Source organism: Sabethes cyaneus, chromosome 1, assembly GCF_943734655.1.
Source record: "Sabethes cyaneus chromosome 1, idSabCyanKW18_F2, whole genome shotgun sequence".
Taxonomy (NCBI): Eukaryota; Metazoa; Arthropoda; class Insecta; order Diptera; family Culicidae; genus Sabethes; species Sabethes cyaneus.
Window position 1 is genome coordinate 59,427,197 of NC_071353.1, and position 26,485 is coordinate 59,453,681.

The 26,485-nt window shown below is 38.6% G+C and overlaps 1 protein-coding gene across 4 annotated transcripts in view; it reads right to left on the reverse strand.

Moving 5' to 3' along the window:
• The window catches only part of LOC128745204 (protein roadkill), a 148,778-nt gene that overhangs the window by 15,008 nt on the left and 107,285 nt on the right, over window positions 1-26,485 (reverse strand). For all 4 annotated transcript variants that reach the window (XM_053842253.1, XM_053842244.1, XM_053842236.1 and 1 more), the window contains exon 2: window positions 25,602-25,755. In XM_053842253.1, coding sequence (XP_053698228.1) covers window positions 25,602-25,679 — 78 coding nt within the window. In that variant the 5' untranslated portion in view covers window positions 25,680-25,755. The remainder of the gene's footprint in view (window positions 1-25,601; window positions 25,756-26,485) is intronic.

The following is a 26,485-nucleotide window of genomic DNA, read 5'->3' on the forward strand; positions in this document are numbered from 1 at the left end:
TTTTAGGGAGTAGAATTTTTTTCTATGAAATACAAATTTCCTCGAAACTTGAGAACTCATCAAGCAAATGGAACCAAATTTGGCATGTGGTGGATTTTGGAGTCTTAAAATTATTTTATTATGGTGACAGGCCTTTCACCCCTGTGATAGGGGGATAAGGACTCTCATACAAATAAAACAGAATTTTTTGCGTAACTCAAATCTAATCGAACTCTAGATTTTTAGACTCTTCCGTAAAATATTAGTCAATAACAAGACCACCAAAAACTATCAATAGTTACACTAGATAATCGGTGAGACGACCGCAGGCCGCGAGTGTTACCGGCGACCCGCCGTCGGAAGCGCCGGCCACTAGGGGGGGGGCAACCCCCCCGCAAAAATCAGCACTATCTAGGTTTATTTGTTTTCTTAGGTCTACTGACCTCTATTACTTCCCTTCAGTTGGGTCCGAACAAGCGACAGCGACTAAGGAGAGGATCACCCCTACGAAATGATACTTTCCACGAAAATGTTTTCTGAATGTACCGTTTATTCCGCTTAAGGTTTCTCGCGAAATGGTATTGGGCGAAATGTTGTATAATCACGGCGAATATTGCTATCCGCTTTCTGGCTAAGCAATGATGGGAGGTTTTTTTTCTACTTTACTGTGAGGAAAAATTGCAAATTTGTATATTAAACTACCCATCCCAGGTAACCAATAAGCATGAACATAAGCAAATCAGCATATTCTGCATTTTATTTTTTCTGGCTTGCATTTGAATGGCATTGGTGATGCGTATTGGTTACCTGGGATGCTTTCATAGTTACGTAACTGCCAAAATGAATCACCTAAGGTTGAACTCTTCAGAAACTTGCCAAACTCGAGATTATGATCATCTGAGATTCATGATTTATATACAACACAGTTTAATTTGTGGCAATACGAAATTTGTCGGGTCAGCTAGTTTAATACTAAACGCTGCGCATTCATATCATCCAATCGTCAGTATTGTGTCAATATTATCACAAATATTGTGAAAGTTTATTAAAGAGTGTTACAAAAAAAAGTAATCAAACAAGAATGCGAACAAGAAACTTGATTAAATTGTTTAAACCCAAATTACCCAGTGCCGTCAGACTCGGTTTCGGTACAGACTACTAGTCCACTTTATTTGGCACAGAACGGCAAGTTTTGGGTTTCTTCAACTTCCGCTTGACGGTGGTGGTCCACTATCTGAGCGGCGGTGCAGACAAAAAAGCCTGCTGAACTAGATATTTTTTACTGAACTTTGACAATTTTATATGTCTGGCAATGTATGCCATTTTTGGCCTTCTGATTTCCCTACCAACTTCTGCTCAGAAGCTCTTTGAAGTCCGCTTAACGTAGATTTCCTCTTCCCAACTAAGTCTGCGTTGTCGTGTCCAGCTTGCGGGATCGTGTTTTGAACATCTTGTTTTAATTATCGTAGGGAACTTCTTATAGTTCGACAGGCCGACTCTTTTTCAGCTCGATGCATGGTTGTTAACAATAATCCCAGCTTGTTTGTAACATTTCCTGCGGAGAGTTTATGACTCCGCTTGAAAATACTGGCCGTTGCTCCACTTGCTTGGGCATCATTTTGATTACGAGAAAATGTCTAACGCGATCTCTCAGATACGCATATTTCGGTTACAGCTTGTAACTTTTATCAGTGTGCCAAGATAAGTTGACCAAATTTCAATCGCAACACAAATTGCTATTCAAAGATTTGTAGAAAAAATATGAACGTAATACAGTGAAGATATCTCTAAAACTGACTCCTGCTAAACTTTCGCAAAAGACAGATTTTCAACACTTTCAACCAGAGATAGTTCCATCATTTTGACTCAATTTTGATTCATTTGACAGTACTGTCTCAACCGTGTAAAATTTGACCGAGTTATAAATGGGATATTTGTAGAAATAGTTTAGTTATTATCTACAATTTTGCTGAATAAACCTTTGCTTTTGTATTTACGGTACTACAATGCTGTTAGTTCTTTAGTAACTCAGTGAACGTTCACTGTCAAAGTGGTCGAACCATCCTTGCTCTCAACTGAAAGTCAACAAAACAGAATTACGAACACCACCAACAAAAATGAACGCAATTCACTGACTGTATTGCAAAATCAGGCGTGCTTTACTATGGGCCCGCGCAACTACCGATCCTGTTTTCACACTCCAATAAATCCTTGATGTCGGAAGAACAAGTGGCCACTCATCATATTTTCGTGGATTTTAAGGCAGCATATGATACAGTTGAGTGCAAAGAGCAGATAATGAACTAGAATAGTTTTCCGGACAGACTGATGCGTCTTATCAAAGCTAGCTAGAGCGAGTGATGTGCTACGTGTGTGCACCAGCGACACTGTCGAGTTATTTCGAGTCGCGCAGAGAGTTGCGGTATGGAGATGGACTGTTCTATATGTTATTTGGCGTCGTTATTGAAGGTGTGATCCAGCAAGCAGGAATTGAAACGAGAGGAACGATCCTCGGCAAAAGTAGCCAACTCCTAGTGTTCGCAAACGACCTTGACGTCATTACTAGAAACCTTGGGACGGCATATTCAATCTAGGTACGCCAGACTAAAATCGGAGGCTTTAAGGATTGGATTACAAAATTAATGCGTCAAAAGCCAAATATATGGTAGGAAGAGGCTTCTCACCGCGGATAACGAAACGAGAAAAGAGATTCAGCGATACAAAAAAGCAAAGCCTTGAAGAACCCAGTCAGCACCAGGAGGTGGGCAACGTGCGAGATGGCTCGACCAGATTGAAGTCAACTTGCGTATGTCGAGACGCGCAACGAATTGGCAACGTATTATTAGTCACTTAACGAATTGGTGTATAAACAATGCTCATCTCTATACCGTATTTATAAGTCTTACGAATCCGTACCACTCATTCTATACAAATACACACCATATTATTAAAGGGCTGAATCAGAGTTTTATAGAAGCGATTTTGACCGAAATTTGGTTTTTTCCGATTTGATAATTTAAAAGCAAAGTTCTGGGGCTGGTTCCGAATGGTCGAAACACAAATGGCCGAATCACGAATGGCCGAAACCTAAATGGACGAATTTCAACAACAGTTACAGAAGGCCGTATCACGAAAGGCCGAATTTTCTAGGAATACCTAAATAACTATTCGATAAAAGAAAACAAACAAGTTTTACAAATAAGTATAATCAAACAAAAAACAAAATAAGCAACATAACTATTTACTCTAGAGTATAGATGACTGAAAGTTCTGTCCTCCTCTAAGCGCAAATGCTTTACAGTCACCATAAGGTGCGAGACCTATTAACCGAGTCAGTAGCAAGTGTTTTTTAAATGATACAAGGCACCACAAGTGCCTACACCACAAGTACCACAAGTGCCACAAGGAACATTCGGCATGGACAAAGTTGCGAAATAAGGACTTGGAATGGGTGCATGGTACTTAACACTGCTAGAACTCCGAAAGTTCGGATCGTGGTACAGTAGGAGCTTTGTCGCAAATGCGAGTAGGTGTTGGGCATCCGGGGCTGGAAGCTTTTACCAAAACGGTCAGCGAACTAGAAATGAGCTTATTGGAATTGGGCAACATGCAGGAGCGGGTGATGGATTGAAAGGCGACCGACCAGAAAATATGTATGCTGAAAATAAAAAACCGGTTCTTTAACTATACCATCATAAAAGTGTACTGTCCACACGAAGATAGATGCGACGACGAGAAGGAAGCGTTCTATGCGCAGCTGGAGGCTATGTATGATAGGTGTTCGCCACGGGACATCAAAATCGTCATCGGGAGAAACGCTGTGTAGACCAGCGATCGAGATTCATAACCTGCACACCGACACAAGCGATAACGCGACGCATTAACTATGCAACCTCCTGAGGCCTGCTGATAAGAAGCACCTGGCTTTCCTCCCTTTTCCCTCTGTGAAGCTAGTCGCTTCGATCCTAGAAGACGGACGAGGCAGGATATGCTCGGCCATCAATGGGCTGTAAGCGTGGTGCTTGGTGAAGAATTCCTGAGTGTAAGAAATGACTGGTTTAGGGCGGAATGTGGTACAAGGAAGGTACGCAAGGTCCACCAATTCGGATCCAGTCAACCGGTAGCTTAGTTGAATATTTTTCTGCACTTCAAAATAATTAAAGTTTAAAGAGAAAAGTAATTAAATTTTTTAATAAAAAATTTAATCAATTTATTTGCATTTTTGTTTCACAAACTTTGATCTTACAACTTTTTACATTGAAAGCAAAATTGTAGCAAAACAATAATGATAATATGGCGTGTTTTAGGCCAGGGTTATTGTATTTATAAAGTGCTTCGTTAACTAAGAAACACAGTTACAATGAAAATAATCGATTCGACATTTAGAAACTCAAAAATCATAAGTTAGCGTTGATTTGCACTTAAATGTGAAAAGGGATTCCTCATTTGAAGCACATGCAAGAAGGTAGTAACAATTTTTATTGAGAAAGATGAAACTTTTCTAATAGATATTTATTTATTTTTCTGCCAGATTGTTGTTTCGCTTCCGATTTGCAGGTTTCATCAACAATATTTAAGCACTGAGTGAAGATGTATTTAGTGCATATCTCAAAACTGCATATAGATATCGTATTGTCTGTGATAATATGCATAACATATTATAATATTGATAATAGTTGATCAAGGTCGCATTAATAGGTTGTACCGAATATCATTTCCAGTTTCTCTGTAAACGAAAAACAAACCAATTATAAAACAATTTTGAAAATTTACCAAAAATTGTTTAGATGATTAATAGTCTGTTTTGAAGCATTGCGAAAATTTGGTCAAAAATTGTAGATAGTTATATAAGCTCCATTAGGCGATGACAGATGGTAAGAACTCTCTCGAAAATTGCCTCCTGCCTGACTGATCGTACAGCAGGTTAGAGTAGGTGGAAATCGGAAAATGATCTTTTGAGGGTGACGCCTCGCAGTGCTTTTCACTCCTTCCTGGCAGCCGCTTGTGGCTGTGACGAGCAGTTTTACAACATTATACCGCAACAGTTTGTGTAGACAGAGAAGTTCGGTATCGCGTCATTCACGTTCGCGTCAGATGAAAGTGAAATGAAAGTAAGAGTTGTTTCGTTTCTCAAACTCCCCCTGGGAAAAGTGTGCGGTTCTTTAATTTAGCTTTTTTGATTATTTCACATTTAAATAAATACAATAACAATAAAAATATGCACACGCTTTCTGCATTTGCCTTCCACATCTATACAATCGAAGTTGCGAGGGTATAACCGTTTGGGTCCATCAAGGCTTGTAACTACTGTAGCTTTCAGAGTGAATGTAAAACTCTACTACAAACGCGGATTGGCGGTAGCGAAAACAGTGAAACAGAAAAAAACGCCGCAATCAGGAGATCGCACTGCATTGACTTTGGACGGAGGACGTCAACGTTGGACGCGAGAATTGAATGTGGCCAAACGCACACGGCATTTGGGAAAATGAGGAAATGCTTGCTGGTACTGTTGCATCAACTTTCACTTTCACTTACTCGACGGACGCGGACAAGGCAATGGAGAACTGAAAAACATAGTCGTTGTCCGGGTATAACACCTAAACTTCCAACCTAGGCCACACAGCGGCCGATTCATCGAAGTGATCTTTTTTATCTCTCTCTCTCTCTCTCTGTCAAGTGCACGCGTGTACGATCGATACGACGACGACGCCACGGAACAACCTTCGAAATTGGCGACCATCAAGTGAGCGCCTCTAGTTTGAAAGCAGACTCCAACTACACCAAGAGCAAAAAATCGCGGAAGAGAAAACCAACCTCAGTAAAACGACACGAGGCTATTGAAGGAGGTTCCGCTGCTACCGCGCTGTCCTCGATCTACCTAGGTTACTAGTAACGGCGACGACAGCGACGATTGCTGCTATTGGATTGTTGGTTCCGGAAATGATTGGTTATGGTCTAATGAAATCGTGTCTCACCTTGCGTGCGAAAACAGATCTCAATCATTTTGGAAAACGCACTTGTTGTGGCTTTTTTACAATAGCCCAATTAGGCAATACTATATATAAGAGTTATAAACCTTTTGTTGACAATTTTTACTCGTTTGTTGTATTAATGTTTGTAATGTGCTATTCTCCTCACATAAGATATTATATCATGTAAGTAAAATCAAACAATCTCAAACAAAACTTTAACATCCCGAAGGTGCACTAAGCAAAGAAAACTTGTCAAAAGTAGACAACAAAGATGTATGTACGATTTTGTAACCGCATCGAAGAGGTTTCGAAATTAGTACTTCATTTTGCCGTTTCTCCTCCATAGTTGTCGATTTCTCCTTTGCTTCCGTTTTCGGCTCTTCACTCGCCTCGTATAAACCGGTAGCCAGACGAGCAAATAGACAAACAAACTCATGCTCAGCCAGGGACAATGAAATCAGCCAAATTTTTAGCGCATCAACATAGATTTCGCCAAGGTGTTTCGTAACAACACTGCCTCCTTTGGGGTCTACTATATACATACAGAATATTAACAATTTTACGGAAAGCAAATCTGAGAAAAAAGAAAGGTGAACCACAAAAAGTAGGTGAAGAATATCAATCCTCTTTTGGGCGTAATTGCAATTTGTATCTTTAACAATCGGTTATATGTTACGTGGTGTTCGAATATGAATTTAATTGGGAAATACCTATCTCAGAAGCTCATATTCTGAGATCTACTATTTTAATGGAATAAAATCCATAATACTAACTACAAACTAACATAAAAAGAAATAATAGGGTAACGACACCAGTTTTCGCCACTTTTATCGGCAAAAAAAATGGAAAATCGATATTTACTGCCATATAGTTGCATGTAGATGAGCAGTTTCAAGCATACAATAAGCAGAAACATTTTTGCTATGTTTTGGGATAAAAATTAAGACTACCCAGATAACACAAAATCGTAATAGAAAGTTCACATTAAATCGTTTTCATGTCAATGTGAAATTGGAATTGTATAATGATTAGAGTATGTCAAATCGAACAATAAGTTGTTTTACAGTCGTGCGTGTCTTCAGATACAATTCATGACTGTGAATTATAAAGCAGTATAGACGATTGCAATATTTGATTATATCTTAATCATATATTCAGGAGTATTTAGTTGCGTGTTATACAAACTACGAAAAATAGAATTACAAATAATTGTCAAAATTTTCGCACGTATATCGCCACCACTTTGGTACATATATGTTCTTATATGGCGTGAAATATAACTTTTTCGTTCAGATATGATTTCGTATATCTCAGTTGCAATCGAGGTATATAAACCAAATGGTTTATTGGGTAAATGTTTTAAAATATAGTTGTAAAAGTAAAATTTGTGATGCCTGTTCAAGCACCAGTTTTCGACCCCCCAAGATCCAGTTTTCGCCACACCTAAAAGCATCGTTTGTGGCATGTTTTAGCCTGGAAATTTATTTATATTTATGTATGTTTCAAAAACTTGAATCAATTTTCAATTGAATGAAGAAAAGAAAATGGAAATCCGTTGAGAAATAACCGAGATATGGCAATTTACTTGAAATCAGTATCAGTAGCGTCTATCTCTAATTTGGCACATGATCGAAATCGTATCAGCATGGGTGTCAAACTTCAAGATTTTTTAATTTATTGACACTGAAAGCTTTTCCAGGTTCACGGCTTTCTATGGCAACTTTGTTGCAGATTCAGAGTACCCCGGCGGAAGTGCTCATTTTGGGAAATATTCGAAATCATATCAATATGGGTGTCAAATTCTATAGTTTTGATATCCGTAAAACCTTATGGTTTCCGACCTACATGATGCTATTATAGTTTCTGTCATTTCAAAATGGCCATAGACAGTATTTGTAATTTGTTTGTTTATTTGTTACGGTAACCTTTAGTTTACAACTTTATATCAGGTCAAGGAAAACACAAAAACGAAAATAGATACTTGATGACTAAATCGTATTGGCAATGTTTTAGGAACTAATTCACGGAAATGGTTACTTTTCATCAGTCGACTGCGACTGATCATCTGTTCCAGTTCAAAAAATATAAATTCAAATGAATTTTCATACCTAAAAACTTAAATCAGTTTTTTTAAAATAATTTCCGATATCTTTTAAATATTTAAGAAGAATCAGAGAATATACCTCGGCGAATGCAACCGGCTGACATATTGAATTTTTTTCTAGACTCTGTACATTTATTTCTAATTTATGAACCTGTTTGCTCAATTTATACGTAACTGGACAAAAATAGCATTAATGAGTTCTTTTACATAAGAATGTATCTCTATCTTTAAGTCACAAATAAGGAGGTCCAGCGGTGTATTCAAGCAGCATATCGCGCCCACTTTGCTCTTGGCAAAACGCTGCAGTTAAGAGGCATAAGCTGCTGTATGTACCTGACCATGTTCAAACCCGCTATTAGACCGGTAGACTATGCTTACGGAAGACTTACGCTCCTCTGCGGACGACATTTGGCGGAGTACAAGTTGAAAGTGAAGAGTAGCGGAGGTGCATGAATCAAGGGCAACAGACACTGCCTGGAGAACCAACGTACATTCGGCGAAAGTCGGTACACTCATGGGTAAATGAAACTTTCAAATTTTAATGTGCAAAGTCTATTGGCTAACAATTATTTCACATTCATTAGTTTCTTGATAATAAATTTTGTCAGTTTTAAAAGAATTGAAAGGTTAACTGAACTGCCTTTGTAAAACGGCTGGTTTTCGTTTGTGAATATGATGGTACGCTACGAATATAATAAATTGCAGAATTTCAAAAAAAATAGTGTTGCATTCAAATTTACTTGATGCAGTAATTACAAGCAAGAATCTATAGAACAGATTTTACTGATGAAATCGCCACATTTTATGAACGTGGTAGAAAACAGGAAATAATAAATGGACGTTGCTTTTGAAACGCAGTCGCAAAAATCAATTAGACTTTCGCAAAGATCTATTAGAGATGCTTTTACAAACGTAAATGAAAAATGCTTTCTGATCCATTTAATTCTAGTTATCTTACATGTGCTGGTAAAATCTGAGTTGTCATATCAATAATAAATTGCGTACATTTAAAATACATTATATCTAATCTTTGTAATCAAGAACGCATGCTCTTGAGAAAACTTGACTTGAATTATTCAAATAAATTAAGCAAAGCAAATTGTTAGAGTGCAGGACAATTTCGGTGTTACCGTTAGGATCAAATTGTCCCTTACAGTCTCGCCCATTTGAAATTCAAACAAATAACGACTGGCTTGTTAAATCAGTGTGGTACCTCCAGGTCTACTCGAATTTTCAAATGAATGCTTATATTATTTTTTTTTAATTTTTTAATATTCATATTAACATTATTTTTCTTATCGTCCAGATAGTCTAAGTTACAAAGCGTTTTTACGAGATAGGTAGAAATGACGACGGACTGGAGTCAGTCCCGGCGTAGTGGTTAGCATTCACGCCTCTCACGCCAAAGACCCGGGTTCAAATCCCAATCCCACAGAAGTCACAAATGACCCAAAACTGGTTAAAGTGACTATAATCTAAACAAAAAAATAAATAAATGACAAATTAATTAATGTATCTAATATCTATCCATCAAATTTATATCTGTTAAATACAATTCGGTTTTCTGAAATTAGCTATCTAGGATGTTAAATTTGGATAATAGGCTCTGTGTACTAAATCAGCGTAGTTAGAATGGAGTATTCCCAATCAAGTAAACATGGCGAAAACTGGTGCCTGTGCTGCGCTCAGAACGGTCTATGGAAATTCGCCAATGGCGAAAACTGGGTCACCTGCATAAAATGGGAACCAGTTTTCCAGTTAGAATTTTCAGGGAACCAGTTAGAATTTTCTAAAAATCCAGTAAATAAGCAATAATTTAAGGTTTATTTATACACAATCGCTGAAATTAATAAATAAACGATAGGAAAAATCTTTAAGTTTTCTACTGTAACCACAAAATATATTGTTTTTCCAACAATTATTGTTTCTCATCCATAGCTGTACAGCAGAAAAATTCATCCCGATCTGAGAACACAAACTGAAAATAATGATAACCTAAGTTGTACAATTATCAAGGTTTTGGAATCGTATTTTATTGGTTAAGTATATAATTTTGTTTAAATCAATGAATATGTTATGGCAATTATCGTACGCCAACTAGCAATAAAACACCTGTGATCCACTAGGGTGGCGAAAACTGGTGCCCTGGCGAAAACTGGTGCCGTTACTCTATATGTAGAATTTAGATTTATGATGTTTTTCATATTTTTCGCATTTATTCTAACTTTGATTATTTTTTAATACCCTTAACAACTGCAAAAAAAACTCTTGTTTAGAAAGCATATTTTATGATAATCAATACATTACTTTTTATAAAAAGTTTATTAGAAAAGCATTTTTGAGGCAGTCAATTGCTCAAAACAAAACTCAAAACTGCCAAAAACTCATGAAAATTGACTCATGTCAAATGGCGCTTGTGGGGTTTAAAAAAAACGATTCATTTGTGAATGAATAAAAGAGGAATCAATTTTACCCGCCAGCATCTTTCTGCTCTCGATATATCCCTGTTTTTGATAGGCCATTCATAGCAAGCTAGTAGCAGCGCTTAACCTATATGGTGGTTTTTTCGTTGGGTTTCGTCAAGGCAACCTTCTTAATGCGCAACGCAGGAGCCTTGCTTGAAATAGCTTCGATCCTGCTTGACCAAACAATTGTTTATGGGCCTTGAAAAGTAGCAGAAGCCTAGTACGGAACGAACGAAGTATAATGTTCGCAAACAGTATAGATCGGAGAACTCGTTGGGCATTCTTATAGTAAACTTTAAATTCCTATTCGCCTGCGCAATAATATGGGAGGCCATGTAGTTCCAAGCCATTCAAAGAGCCTCGGACATACGCGGGTGGGACTACCAGGTTTCGAGCACTTCAATCATGGAAATTATTGAGATATTGCTGTAAATCGGTGCAGTCTGCTGTTGGGTGAACAACGAGATAAAGGTTGAGATTGTCATCATAAATAAGAAATCGGCCTGATGATATAATAGCAGAAGCAGAAATCGTTGAAAACAATAAAAATAGCAATGAGTCCACATGAATCCCTTGTGGTACGCCCGAGCAGTTGGTAAAATTTCGTGATTCATGGCTTCCTATTTTCGCTGATAAGGTGCGGGCAATATGGTACGGTTTCACCCATTTTTGCTATGGCAGCCGAAGTATCAAAACTCAATTTTCGCCAAAGGAATGAAATGTTGTTGAGTTTATTATAGAGTGGGTTTACCGATGGGTCATTCAACAAAAGGAATGAAATGATCTACACTACCGGATGCAGCTTTTGACGGATTTCACGCCAACTCGACCAGAAGCTGCCATGATCCGGAATTCAATGAAACTTTGTGTACATAAAGGGTTTTAGGGTATGTTGCTGCTTCATCGTAATTGCCTATTTCCGTCCTATCCAACACAAATTATAAAAAATATCAGCGTTTTTTATGACACACAATGAAAAATTAGTTATTCCCTAATATTTTAGTTTGTTGACTATCATACGCGATCAATCACAGTCAAAGCGTGTAGGGCGCTATATCTCTGCATATTAGTGTTGATAGGAGGAAATGCTTATCAACTTAGGAACTATATTGGCATGTTTCATTATGCCTGATTTTTGTTTTCAGGTATAATAAATCCAAATTTGTCACGAGGTTTTCGAGTCATTTTAAATCTCGCATGTGCATAATATTTTTAGATATAAATTATCAAATTATGGTTGTATATGAGCACCAATGGCATTATATTAAATTTATTAAAGGGTATTTTTTAAAGGTATCTTAATTTTCGTAATTACTGGCTTTACCAGAAAATTTTTGAATAGTCAGGTTAGTCTTATATAACTCCCCCCATCTACTAACAACAATTCCTTTCCCGAAATACTTGTGAAGATGCAGAGGATTCCCTGGGCTTTAGTAGCAACAAGTATTGGACTAACATTCCTTCCCATCCCACCAGGACCCGCATTCGGACGTGGCCGGCGTCGGTATTGATCAGCATGCAGGGACCTGATAAGGTTGCACAATGAGGAATAGCGTGCTGTCCCAAGTATGCTCTTTCCAGCCATCATTTTGCAATTTTCATCGGTCCTGGTCAATAACGGAGTAGCAGCACACGGGCGGTATCCTATGCTTATGCTTATGCTTATGCTTATCATACGCGATCAATCACAGTGTGCTGAGATCTATTTAAATGCTTTTTTCATTAAAGAATTACTAGCAGCCAAATTTCCTACGCTTTTACATGCGACGAAGAAAAAATGTTGACTAATCGTTTCAATTTCCGTCATGCATAACATGAAAATAACTCACGCAAGGCATTTCCGTTATTCTGCAGCCGGGAAAACTTGCATGACCAGCAGAAAATTTTACAGAATAAGATTTGTCATGCCGTCCTACACAAATGCATGCGCGCTAATCTTGTAAACATTATTGTGATTTTGAGTTCGGACGATGAAAAATTTTGATGGCCGGATTTTAAACCGGTACGACGAATTTAAGAAATAAAGTCAGTTGCGTAATTTCAATAAAATGCTGTAATAATCGCTTTTTAGTGAATTCAAAGCTCACGAATCGGAAGGTAACTGTGCTTGAGTCAAATCAGCACAAGAACCTTTGGTGTATTCATTAAATCTATCCAAGAAATGATGAAAATCAGAGTAGCTTTACTTACTACGACGGGAATTAGAAATAAGCCCTACGTAAATAAGCAACTTTGCATATTTAGTTTTTCCAAAGTTGGTCTAGACTAACTTTTTGAAAGGGCTAATTTTTTTCTCTTTTTTTTTCAATTTAACTCGAAAATTCTAGGACCTAATGAAAAATGATCTATGGGTGACTTGTAGAAAATATGCTGAATTTTCATAAAAACTACTGAAAAAAACTAAAAATAACTTTCTACACTGAAAAAACGAAAGGATTTTAAATATCAAAAGTCGATTTTCCAAACTAGGTCATCTCAGAAATTGATGATTTTTTTTGAAGATAGATAATTACTGCAGTAAGAATATCTTCGCCTGAGAAGCTGACACTACTGTGTGTATCAACTGGTCGATATTAAATCAGATCAGACCAAGTCGTAAAATTAAAAAAAAAAGATAATGACAGCAAACGATCAATGATTTCCTAAGCTATATTTTACCCCAATCAGATTAGGGTAGAAGCTCCAGTAATGGAGGGATTATGTCGGGGGATAGTGTTTAAAGACAACTTGAACGCTCAATTTATCAGTTTCCATTTGAACTACATGATAATATGGTGCACCATAATGTTGGCTTTAAATACATACCAAACTTATACCATTCTGCTGGTTTATATATCTAAAATATTGCTTTTCCTGACATTAGTCTGTGCTCCTAAAGTAGTGGTAATGTTCCTATAATAGTGTAAAATTTGCCTATAATAGTGGAATTTTGTTTACCGCCCTTAGTAACGCTTGCAGTGAGCATGGCAGCAGGTAGATAACAGCGTAGGCTTGTTAAAATGTTATGGATTGTTACGAATTGCTTAAGCAATTGCACTTTATTGGTCTGCTCAAAAGGAATTTGTAATTTTTGCATCAACATCTTTAATTTTAACTGTGTATCTTAGATAAAACTGTACCTTCAAACATACCGTAAACGTACCTAATTCTGCGCACCCTACATTTTCAGTTAAAACTTCCAAATCTTGCAAATTTCTATCCTAATTAACACACCCAGGAAAATATATGTACATACAACTATTCACTTGAGAATGCTATGATTTTTGAAGAAAATATGCAGTGTGCAGTACCATACGCGCAGCGGTACCATCATCACGGAATCTCATATGCTCCTAGGGCTCGCGGACGACATCGATATCATCGGTGTTAACCGTAGAGCTGTGGGAGAAGCGTACACGCATCTTAAGGAGAAAGCTGCGAGGATAGGGTTTATCATAAATTCTGCCAAAACAAAGTATATGGTGGCTGGTAGAGAACGTGGTAGCCCCTCGGGTGTTAGAACTGCGGTGGTGATAGATGGAGTTCCTTTTGAAGTGGTCGACGAATTTGTTTACCTTGGTACGTTAGTGACATGTGACAACGATGTGAGCCGTGAAGAAAAAATGCGGATAGCGGCTGCCAACAGGGCCTTCTACGGATTACGTAGCCAGCTGAGATCTTGTAGCCTACAACTCCGTACAAAACTCACGCTCTATAAGATGCTAATTCTCCCGGTGGTACTCTACGGCCACGAAGCGTGGATATTGAAAGAGAGCGACCGACGAGCTCTTGGCGTTTTCGAGCGTAAGATCCTGCGATCAATTCTTGGCGTCATATTAGACGAAGGAGTGTGGCGCAGGCGCATGAATAATGAAATATGCCAAGTATACAACGATGCGGATATTGTGAAGCGATTAAAATACGGCAGGCTACAATGGGCTGACCACGTAGCAAGGATGCCGGGTGAGAGACCTGCGAAAACAATATTTCGCAGAGAACCCGACAGAGGCCGACGACTTCGAGGCAGACCTCGTACCCGTTGGATGAGCGCTGTTAACAAGGATGCTAGAACAGCGGGTGTTAGCGGGTGGTCTAACAAGCCAGTTGTCGTATGTTCGAATCTCGGCTAGGCGGTGCTGTTAGATAGAGTCAACAATATTTAATCTAAAAAAACTTTTTTAATTAATAACTGTGGATGAAAATTGATGGGAAGAACTAAGAATAAACTGAATTTTTACCTTATTAAAAGTAAGGTAAATGTTAAGTCACATTCGATAGAGCACACCACTTCTTGAATCCAAAAACACAAACTGAAAAAACTTTTTCTTACTATGATGGAAACTATATCCAAAACCCTATAGCACCAATATTAAAAAGCACGCCTTTCAAAGCTATACAGGCCGATGGCAACTATATCCAGGCCACAAACCATTTAAATATGTAGAATTCTTTCAGCAGTCCCAATAGACGCAATAAATATACAATATAATCAGTCTCAGTGGGCTCCAACTCTATCGATTTATCGTAAAGGTACAAATCTTCTCTAAAACATTGGACGTATCAATCGCGCCGTGACATGCGGGAAATGGTCCAACTGACATGAGTAATACATATAGCGACTTTCTAAGTAGTGCAGAGATATTCGAAAATTTCACCTCGATTCGATTGTTTTTTTTTGTGAATGCATTACAGCGCACAAGTATGGAAGATAGCGGGGGAGTTTGTGAACTTTGCTTTTGTTTTCTGCTGCCGGTGAAGTTGAAAACCTAAGTTCAAAGCAGCTGCCAAAGCCGCAGCCACATCAAAAGAGAGAACGAGTGAAAGCTGTAGTATCAGAAAGGGCTCAGCGCACTGTCAGTTCGAGCAACATCCGCGGTTATACATAATACTGGTGCCGAACGATCGTGACCAAGATCGAAATCTGAATAGCGAGAGCGAATGATTAGCCTTTGAATTTGACTTAAATATCAAAAGCAACACGGTCTCTAAAATAAAGAAAACATCACACAAAACCATTGATTTCCCGCTATTTTCGGCGAGGTGAGGTTGGACGCTTTAAATACTTTCTCCCATGCATCCCGTACTATAAATAACATTTCTCAAGATTCAAGTGTACGGTTACTGCTCAAAATTTTCTAATGTGGAAATCACGGTTGTATAATGGAACAAAATCTATGTATCCAATGTTAAGAAAAGTTGGCTCCGTTGGTCTTCCCATTTCCTCGATGTATTTTTGTAATTGGATAAGTTAATATTAGTATTGGTAAATTCGACAACTTCTTATTTTTTTTATTAGAATGTAAAATAATGATCGGAAAGCGATGCAGTCTTGTCTAGTTGTAGGTAATATTTTGCATACACATAGTCTAGAAAACACACAAACTCCACCAGAACGTTATTAACAATGTTATTCAAGTAAGTTTAGGGAAAGCAATACCTACATTCCATAGGTAAGTAGTTAGCGAGCTTTTAATAGGAGGCCATTTTCATGGCATGTTCAGGAGCCGTCTAGTCCACCGGGCATATGTCCGGCGTCACAAAAACACGAGATATTGTTAAGCTTTGGAGTATTCATTAAATCCACCTAAGAAATGATGAAAATTAGAGTGGCATTCCTTACTACGACGGGAAGTAGAAATAAACCCTAGTTTGAATGCCTACAAATTGGATTAAAAAATCTTTTTTGGTTTATTTATTCAGAGTACAGCCCAAATACCAAGAATACTACAAATAGAATAAACAAAATACATTTCTAAAAGTGAATGTTTCTAAAATTTGATTTATTTGAACCCCAAGATAAACCGTCGTCACCGAGGAGGAATATATGGGAAAAAGGCTTTATTTCTCTTCCGATTTTTAGAGAGGGCAAACAAATGAATAATTAGCCACGTGATAGAAGGCGGAGCTAACTAGGAGCAGGGATGGTTCGATCACTTTGACTCAATTTTGATTCATTTGAGAGTGCCGTCTCAGCCGAGCAAAATTCGACAAAGTGATATATGAGACATTTATAGAACAAGTTATTATCTACAATTTTGCTGAATAAAGTATTGCTGTATCTTTTGTAGTTACGGCGCTACAATGCTAGTAACTCTTTAGTGACTAAATGAACGTTCATTTAGTTAATAAAGAGGTACTAGCATTGTAGCACCGTAACTACAAATGATACAGCAAAACTTCATTCAGCAAAATTGTAGATAATAACTTTTTCTATAAATGATTCATATATCACATTGTCAAATTTTGCTCCGCTGAGACGGTACTGTCAAATGAATCAAAATTGAGTCAAAGTGATCGAACCATCCTTGACTAGGAGGAAGCCAAGACACAAGAGTATGAATGTATGTTCCACAATAACCCCGAAAGGCCTGGACGGTTTTTCATCAGACTTTGTTGGCATAAAATAATCAGCGCAGGGTGGTCAATGAACAGGGGGTGGCGGTCTCTTACAAAGCGGGGAAAGAAGGTTAAAATGAGTAAAGGGGTGCATTTCAATTGTTTTTGGAATGATAGCAGTTGTAGAAGTGACTGGATGATAAGAGGGAATTTCTGAAAAGGGGAATAGGGTGGCCAATGACAAGAAGAGGTCCAAAAACGTGTAAAACGCTTTGCCTTGCTTTACAGGGATTACCGAAAAGAAGACGGATTTACAAGTGCAGCTGACAAAGGGAGTAGACACATTCAAGTGAAGAAAAAATGTTTTGTTTATGGCTAAGAGACAAAGGGACGCCGAGTAAGATCGGGCAATTAGCTAGTTGGTCATAAATATTTATCTGCGAGGGTTTCAAACTTTATAGTGAACTCGTAACAGCCGGTTGAATGCCTGCACACTGAAGTATATAAATTTTACAGTCCATTTCATTTTTCTGTTTATAAATCTTGAGCTCCTTAGACCCGTTATAGTAAACCATCATCTAACATAGTAATTAAAAATTAAAATGTTTTTTTTTTAACTTAAAATTGAGCTATTAGGACCCACGCTTCGAAAAATACTCATGCCTGAGGCGCTGCCTGAAAAGGTAGAAGTATACCAAGTTACAGTGGGTTTTTATGCCGGCTTGGCATCTGCAATGTATGCCCTTCAAGGCGGCTTTTCCCAATCATGAACATATTCATTGAGACATTCCTGTCGGATGAAGTACTCAATAAATAATAATGATAATAATAATAAAATTGGAGCAGCTGCAACATTCTCAGGAAACGCGAAAGTTCTACCAGAACCTGATGAATGCATCCTACAAAGGCTTTGTGCTCCGAACCGAAGCGAAAGGTGGCAGCAGAACTATGATGAACACCTGAATTGTGCCTAGGTCGAGAACCATGGTGGCAAGGAAAGGAATTTCGATGGTGCGAAAATCGTAAGTCAGCGCCAACGAAAGGCAAAGCTAATAAGGAAATCTTCAAGCAGCTGAAGAGCAACAAATCGGTTGGAATGGATGTCATCGGAACGGAGCTTATTTAATTGACCGGGATGGACAAAGTAGTCAAATCCCTTTAAAAAAAATTGACTCGAAACAGATGGCTACTTGTCTGCACCGTCTGATGGTAAGAATTTTGGACACAGCTTCATTGAAGAACGGTCAGCGACGGACCAAATATTTACACTGCGGCAGATTCTCCTAGACGTTCACGAATACCACGATTCCACGCGCATTTCTTTCATTGAACTCAAAGCTGCTTATGATATTATCGTCCGTGAAGAGCTATGGATAATCATGGACGAGGATGGCTTTTCCGGAAAGCAAATCGCACAGGTTAAGGCTGCATCGAACGGGTACGCAGTGTTGTATGTGGATTTCGGGTCGATTATCCATCGAATCCTACAGGGGCTTTGTCAACGTGATGCCTCTTATGCTTACTGTTCAACATAGTGCTACATAGGGTCTTGCGGCAACAAACCTAGTCAATTCGTCTGCTTTGCCGATGATATGGAACTTATTGACAGAACAACTGTAATGATGGTTTAACAGACTAGTGAGAAGCAGAGAGGATTGGGTTCGGTTTTTGGTCACATGATCCTACGGCATACAATCTTGTTAAATGATCAAATATATTAGTTCTCTGAGGTTTCAAGGCCCCCTTCGTTTCCCCGTTGTGAAACCTGGAGACGCAACTGGGTCGATGCTTTTGAAGTGCTGCCTACATACCAGCAATATAATGGATCATGGAAGACACCTAAATTTTAACTTAAAATGATTAAGTGATAACCATTTGCTTCTGACGCTAGTGTATATGTACGATTATATGTGCACTAGATCTACACGATTATATGACTCCCTTTTGGTCTGCTGTTAAAGTACAGCATCGCCGAATAGGCCCTTAGAGTGTAGGGCGCTATATATCTGCATATTAGCGTTGGGAAGAGGAAATGCTTATCAACTTAGGGAATATATTAGCTCGTTTCATTAAGCCTGATTTTTATTTTCAGGTAGAATAAATTTAAGGTATCACATGGTTTTCGAACCATTAGAAATCTCGCATGTGCATGTGCGAAAAATACCGCTGTAAATTTACAAATTATGGCTGCTTATGAGGTCCATTACCATTATATTGAATTTCTAAAAAAATATTATATATCTTTTTTTTCGTAATTATTGACTTTACAAGAAAATTTTCGAATGTCAAGGTTAGCCTCATATACCTGTGCTCACATACTGAGTGTCGTTTCGTAGGTATAGCAATTTCGCATCGTTTGCTTTTGTGCCTCGCTCGTTGCATTTTTTCCGGCAGCGGTTGTTTGTTTATATTGATGCCGACCGATTCCATTTTGGCCCTTCAAACAGGAGATGGTAAACGTGACCAATCGTTATGTTTGTATCATTCCCCTTGTCAAGATAGGCCCATTGCTATGAACGGTTGTTCTGCTAAGATAGGTGGTGGTCCCCATACATACATAGCACCGCCGAATAGGTCCCCTTGGGAGGTACTTTTTGCTCATTGCTATTTTCAGGTTTCTTTTAATAGATATAACCGGTTTTTGGCACGCGATAGGCCTTTGATAAGCCCCAACAATATGCCAAAAATCAGCTTCATTGTTTTTTGCGGAACTAAGAAATTTAGGGGGTGCACGCGCAGTACCACCAATTGAGTTATTCTCAGATTAGTATAGGGCGATGCCCGATACCCGCGATATCGATACGCCGATAAGTCGATTTCATCGATACTTACGACGTCGATAGTATCCTAATTCGATAATTTCATCCCGATACTGTTTTGGTAAAGCGGGATATGCAGCTGAAAAAATATAGGCTAAAACTAGGCCAGGAAATGCCCAAGAAAGCAATATTTTAAGGTTTTTTTCTCGCGCTGTTTTCTTTTCAGGTATCTACTAGGCTTAATTCTCAAATTTACTTAATTGGAATTGACCCTTATGCAATTTGAACAATGTTTAACGTGAGTTCATACGATACGCGATTTTCAGCAATTCAGAACTGACCAGAGAGCACAGAGTGTAGTATTGGCCGTTGACGGCATTGACAAAGACTTTCCAGCTTTTTACGAGCCATAATAGCGGTTAAAGTGGCAGAGGTGGGACAGAGATCGAGAAGAGCTAGAACCGGAAAGGAGCAACTCCCGGCGGAATTCTGTAGAAATAACCAAGAACCGCCAGCAACGACACATCACTGGATGGTTTTAGGGGTTTGGTAGAGGGCTACCGGACGAGAGGATTGAGGGTGTGGTTTGTCCCATCTACAGAAAGGGCGATCGGATAGATTGCTGTAATTACCGCAGCATTACGCTGGTCAAAGCCACCAACAGGGTGCCCTCCCAGATTTTGTTGCGTCGTCTATCCCCGGTGGCAGGAGAGTTCGTAGGGTAGTACCAGGTGGGCTTTATGAAGGCCCGTGCTACTACGGATCAAATTTTTATTCTTCGGCAGGTCATCCAGATGTTTCGAGAGTACAACCCATCATATTTTTGTGGATTCCAGGGCAGCATAAGATTCAGTCGGGCGCGAACAGCTGACAGATGGTGCACGAGTGCGGTTTTCCGAGCAAAGCGACGTGTCCGAAATAGAGCTGCACTGGAGCGAGCGATGTGTTGCGTGAGTGTTTGCTCTCTTTGCTGAACATGTTTTTTATTGATTAATTTTTATGAATCCTTTTTTTGTGTACCATTTCTCCTAATCTTAGAATGCCGCCTTAAATAGTAACGATAAATCTAATGTCGATGCTTCTCGAACGATAATATCGATGGTATCGATAAAGCGGCGGATTTTGATATACAATTATCGATACTTTCGAGAATTTTGCCCAATCCTAACTCAAATATTCAGTAAACTTTATCGAACTAATTGGTATGAACATCTCGAATAAAATATTGTTCAGGCTACCGTTTAATAGGCCGAAAATACCCACACATACCCTATATAGTTAATATGAAATTAACTAAACATTACAATATTTATGTACACAAGGAACGCATAGGTGCTATATTCGACATTCCGCTTCCGAAACTTGACCTTCTGCTTTTGTTCAGCAGACTTCGCAATCAGCTGTTAGAGTACAGGACAATTGCGGGACTAGTGCTACGACCCTATTGACTCTAGCAGCCTCTCCCAGCCGATATTCGAACATACGACGACTAGCTCCTTAGCGTCGTACCTCGAGGCTAACTGGGAGTTAAATGGCTTGTCGTCCTAAGACAAACCCTGTCGAACAAGGTTTCTCCAATTAACTCGGTTGTGGGCTACCGCTTTCCAATTCCTCGGATACCGAGTATCCTTCGCCAGTTCTCGCTCCAACTGGTCTAACCATCTTGCTCGCTGCGCTCCTGGTCGTCTTGTTTCTACCGGATTTGAGGCGAACACCATCTTTGCAGGGTAGTTGTCCGGCATTCTTGCAACATGCCCTGCCCATCGTATCCGTCCAGCTTCATCCACCTTTTGGAGGCTTGTATTATGCTCAAAATCTGTCTCTGTTGAGGTATATTCGTAAAAATGTCAGCAAAATATTCTTTTAACAATAGACATGGTGGTCCATGCGAATGACGGTTTCATGCTTTAGCTAGAAAGAACTATTGAAACAAAAGTTGGAAACTTAAAGTTAATTGAGTTTGATTTCTAGTGTCCGAAAGACTTCGGACTTTGCATTGATAGTTCGATGTACTACCAGCGGAACCTTCTTGGCACCTACATTTAAACAGTACAGATGCCGACAAAATAATGCAATAAGCTAGTGATGACCTTGAGGTACTTCGCAGCCATAAACACTGTACCAGTACCAGTCAGTCATGTTGTGTCATTATTCGCGATACGACTGCAACGCGGTAGACCAATTCTATTTTTACATCTCATTAGATTTACAACTCACGATGCTGCTGAGAGGAGTGGCATTTTGTAATCCATTACACAAAATTTTTCAACCTTCCTACATGTAGTTGTTTTCCGCTAGCTGGGACTTCTTTCGCTTTCGGATTGGTGTATCTAAGTCTGAAGGAAAGCTTTTTTGAAACAATACTAACAAGCTAAAATATCATGGAGCTTTCTTTTATCAGAACCAGACTGTGTACGAAAATTTTAGTTCGTTCGAACACGGAGCCTTTGAATTTCAAATGGTTATCCTTATTTGTGTTTGACTGATCAAAGTTATAGAATTTCAAAAAACTATAGTTCTGACGCTACATTCCGCCGGAATTTGACCTGCTGATTGTTTTCGACAGATTTCGCAGATAGTTTTTTGCCAGCAATTGTTCAAAAAGTATGTCGTTTGGTGAGATGGCAGGCATGTTGAATATCTATTTACTAGGGAAAGTAACAAAATCAGTTCCATTTAATTCTAGTACCCATTTTAAGATGCAAGCATTTCTTCAATCCCTACTGTTAAATAATCTTAATTGTCGTAACAAATCATAAGAAACCATAATAATAGTATATAATGCAATTCTAATAGTGTTGAAAAGTTACCACTTGTAATTGAACACACAATATGATGTAGGATAGTTACTCTTAAGTGTTTTATGTAATCGAATATTTGCCTCAATAAAAAAAAAGATTCCATTTTCTCGCAGATTCGGGAATTCTACTAAAAGAAACGAAGATAATCTATAATTGTTTTTTTTAGATCCTATATTAGACAAAATACACAAAAACACACTCTAGAAAGATTCTGTCGCTTTTTTTCTATATTATCTTAAGATACCAAAATAAACTGTCAATAAAATGACAATATTTAAAAATTTTACTAGCATATAAAAAATATTCAAAATGTCTCAGCGCATTTCTAGAAATTAGCAACGGCTTGATGCTCCGACAGCTTTCTGGTGCAGCGATAATCGGAATACAAATAGGAATTTAAGAAAAAAAACTCGTAGATTGTAGATTAACTTCAAACGAGTATACAAATAGTTTTGTGTTGGGTTTAAGGCAAAATTGAATCTAAAAATAATCAAATTGATCGCAAATAAAATGCGTGCATCCCCAGGTTCAATCACCTGCCGACCTTGTTGGTTGGGTTTACTCTTCAGCGTTCATGGTCAATGTTTTTTATAACTACGGCGGAAGGTACCTTACTCGTTCTCACCTGAGATCATGGGAAAGGGGTGAAAGAACTCATGGCAGCCTGGTTGCTATCGTGAATTATTCAGAGAACGGAACAAGCTCATATCGAATGCGAGAAAGTAATAAGAAGCAATAGAAAGAAGCAACTACCGAAAACAAAATATGTGAGCAACGCCACAGACATTCAAAATGAAGCAAAATGGTAAGAACGCTCACGCTTAGGTGATGACGAAACGGCACAGACGGCGGTGCAGGATTAAGTTCGTTGCCTGGGCCTTGAAATTGTATGTAGGGGGTAAAGAAGAGTACAAAAATTTCGCGGCATTGATAAATAAAGCGAAATAAAGATTAGAAAGACTGCTCTGTTTGGTCTGTTTTAGGCTTTTAATGCGTGAGTGATTCGGACATACAAACGCCATTTTAGTCATTATATTGGCTTTATTGAAAAACAAAAAACGATTGGTTGGGTGCAACGTCTTCTAAGAGGTCACCCAGGTCTATATTCTAAATCCCATCAAACTTCTATCATTTCCACTAAGGTTTGTTTTTTTTCGATTACTTATCAACGGCGCAAGTTGAGGATCGTTTACAAATTACGTAACGCATTAGATTATGCATTGCACAATTTTCAAAGCGACATCGTTCCTAGGGGGCTCCGTAGCCGCAAAGTTACCAAGTGTGCATTGACAAGCGAGTGGTCGTGGGTTCGAATCTTAGTAGAATTAGGCCATTCGATGTCGAGTGACTTTAGCATGGGTTTATTCTGGTAATTATTCATTACCCATTCCTTCATGAGTTCTATGTTACCCCAATGAAGCCTCTTGACAGTGCGAAAGTCACTCTTATAGCTTAGATGTAATGGTCAGAGAAATGCATTGAGCCAGGGACAGTGTGTACAATTTCTTGGTGCTAGGTGGGGAATGTTTACTCAATAATATAGCCACTAAGACGGGAAAGCGTCTTGCTAGTAATAGGTTTTTTTCGCTTAAAACTTTGACAGGTTTCAAGCAGCTCTAACGTCTTAGAGTCTCTAACGATATAAAGGGTGACGCTTTAAAAAACTGAAAGTTCAACTTTTTAATATTATTCAAAACATTGTATAAAAGTACTATAAAGATTAAATAATAAGTGATGTCTAACACATTTTTCTAGTCTTATTATTATGCAAAAAGAACTGTGATTTGAAACGTTCATGAAAATCAGATTTTACGTGGAAAGAACAATATTGATGAGTACAAGTACATCATCCTGCATATTATTATACGAATCATATCTCTAATTATATTTTTTTTTAAATATGTCTACGGACAGACAGATATTAAAGATTGTACTAGTTGTCCCAGTGTTTTTTTATTTTTCCAACAAACATTGGTGAAGCCAATAATCTAACCCAAAAAAAAACTGCGTTAAGCATACACAATGTCATCGCCACCCCGAAAGAGAACTCGCTTTATGTTATCTTCCACTTTTCACCGTCAAAGCATCATCGGTTGTTTATTTTAAATGCACCACTCCACGCGACCCTTTCATCGACCTGGCCTAAGTTTCCCGCAAGCCGCCGCCCTTCTTGGAGAGGCGTAATGAATATAAATAAATAATATTACAGAAAACTACAGGCTGAGAGGTGGCCCAACAGGCGGTTTCATAAAGAGCATAGGGAATCCAACCGAACCAAACACTGAACATTGTGATGAGCGAGTCACGCGAAGTACACATAGCAGATCATAAAAAAACGAGAATGTATTGAAAAAGACCGTGAGTTTTGCTGGGACGTGAAGGAGAGAATATTTCGCCTTCTTAGAGTTTGGGGAGTTTCGCCCTCTACATATATACAAATATGAGATACAACTAGGGAAATATGCGAAGGGTACAGCACCATATAATTGCCGTTTCGTTTCTGAGGATCTGCTTCTGGTCGGTTACGTCGTACGGTAAAGTGTTTCCATAGCGCGGCGGCACAGTGCGTTGACTTGAGCTTTATAGTGGAGGACAGATGAACAAGGTTCGTAAGGCAGGAGTTGACTGCGGAACTGGATGCGTGGAGGTAGAACCGAAAGAAGCAGACGCAGTGTAGGGTAATAGAACCACGAGTCCGTGTGGAAAATGTGTGAGCAAAGGAGAATCAACCGAGCAACCAGTCAGCCGTTCAAACGAGCCGAGGTCAACGTACGTAATGATGTGTGCGAGAGTGCGGAACTCGCCACTATTCTTTTATTTTGTACACTGTTGGAATCATCGGTGTGTAGTGCTGGCAGAGAACTTATGCGCGAACACCAGACTTATAACTTTGTTTCGTATAATATGGATTGACTCATATGTATATGCTGGCAGCCGTCAGTGCTGCTGTTCTTCCTTGATATTGTGAATGACTATGGGGTAACCAGAGTTGGTACAACTGACAAAGCTCGCTACGCAAACGAATGGGATCAACGACTGCGATGTTTAAGGTAGATTGAGTGGCCTTTTGATTCGACGAAGGAGCACCGAAATATTACTTAGTGAATGGCTGAAGTAACTCGACAAGGTTTGTGGCAGGTAGTGGAGTAGAACGTTGACACCTTCCTTCCGAAAAATGTTATAGATAATGATGCATTAGTACTTGCCTGAGTATAACACCAGTTTTCCGCAACCGGTGTGTTAACCTCTGGTAGTGGAGGTGACGGCACTCTACTGACTGCCATTGTGCTACTGGAAGAGTGCAGGTTGGAGGTGACCCTAGCCGTCTGTCCTGCCGGACAGTCACTCACTACCGGCAATCTGTAAAACATTAAAAAAACGACTATATTAATTGCTATTTAGGAACCAAAACGTTCAAATATGTCATATTTTGACTAATGCAGGTCTAATGTGCTTCTAAACCGGGAGTTCTATTAGTACATTGGTGACGACGGTAATTTAGTAGTTTCAATTAACAAATTAACTGGGAAAACGCTGTTAATGTAATGCAAATTTAAACGTTATGTATTCGACTTTACAGCCTCTTATTAGTGTAGTTGATTAACTTTGTATAAAAAAAAGGATTTGAAAATGCTAGAGGTGAATAGTTAGGCTAGGTACAAGACAGGAAAACCAAAACTAAATCTTTGCGAAAAATAGCAATGATAGTGTAGTTTAATTTCACAGTTTAAGCTATTATTTTGTTTTGCTCATACGCTGTTCTAAACGTTCTAGAGGGATTCACGTAGCGCTTGCTATATTGCGTATTCATACTACCGCTAATCGTATAACAGTTCCATCTCCATACAAACTTGGACTGTTATGCAAATATCGGCAGTATATACACGGAATACACCATCATATACGTAACATAGCAAGCGCTACGTGAATACCTCTTCTATCTTTCTATGAATTAGGACATATTTAAAAAAATCCATTCAACAATCAGCACGTTTGATTCGAATAGCTCGAATTAAGTAATAAATACGTTTATACGTTTACGTAATAAATAGTTTACCGCCCATTTATTTATCTAATTCTCTAGATAAAT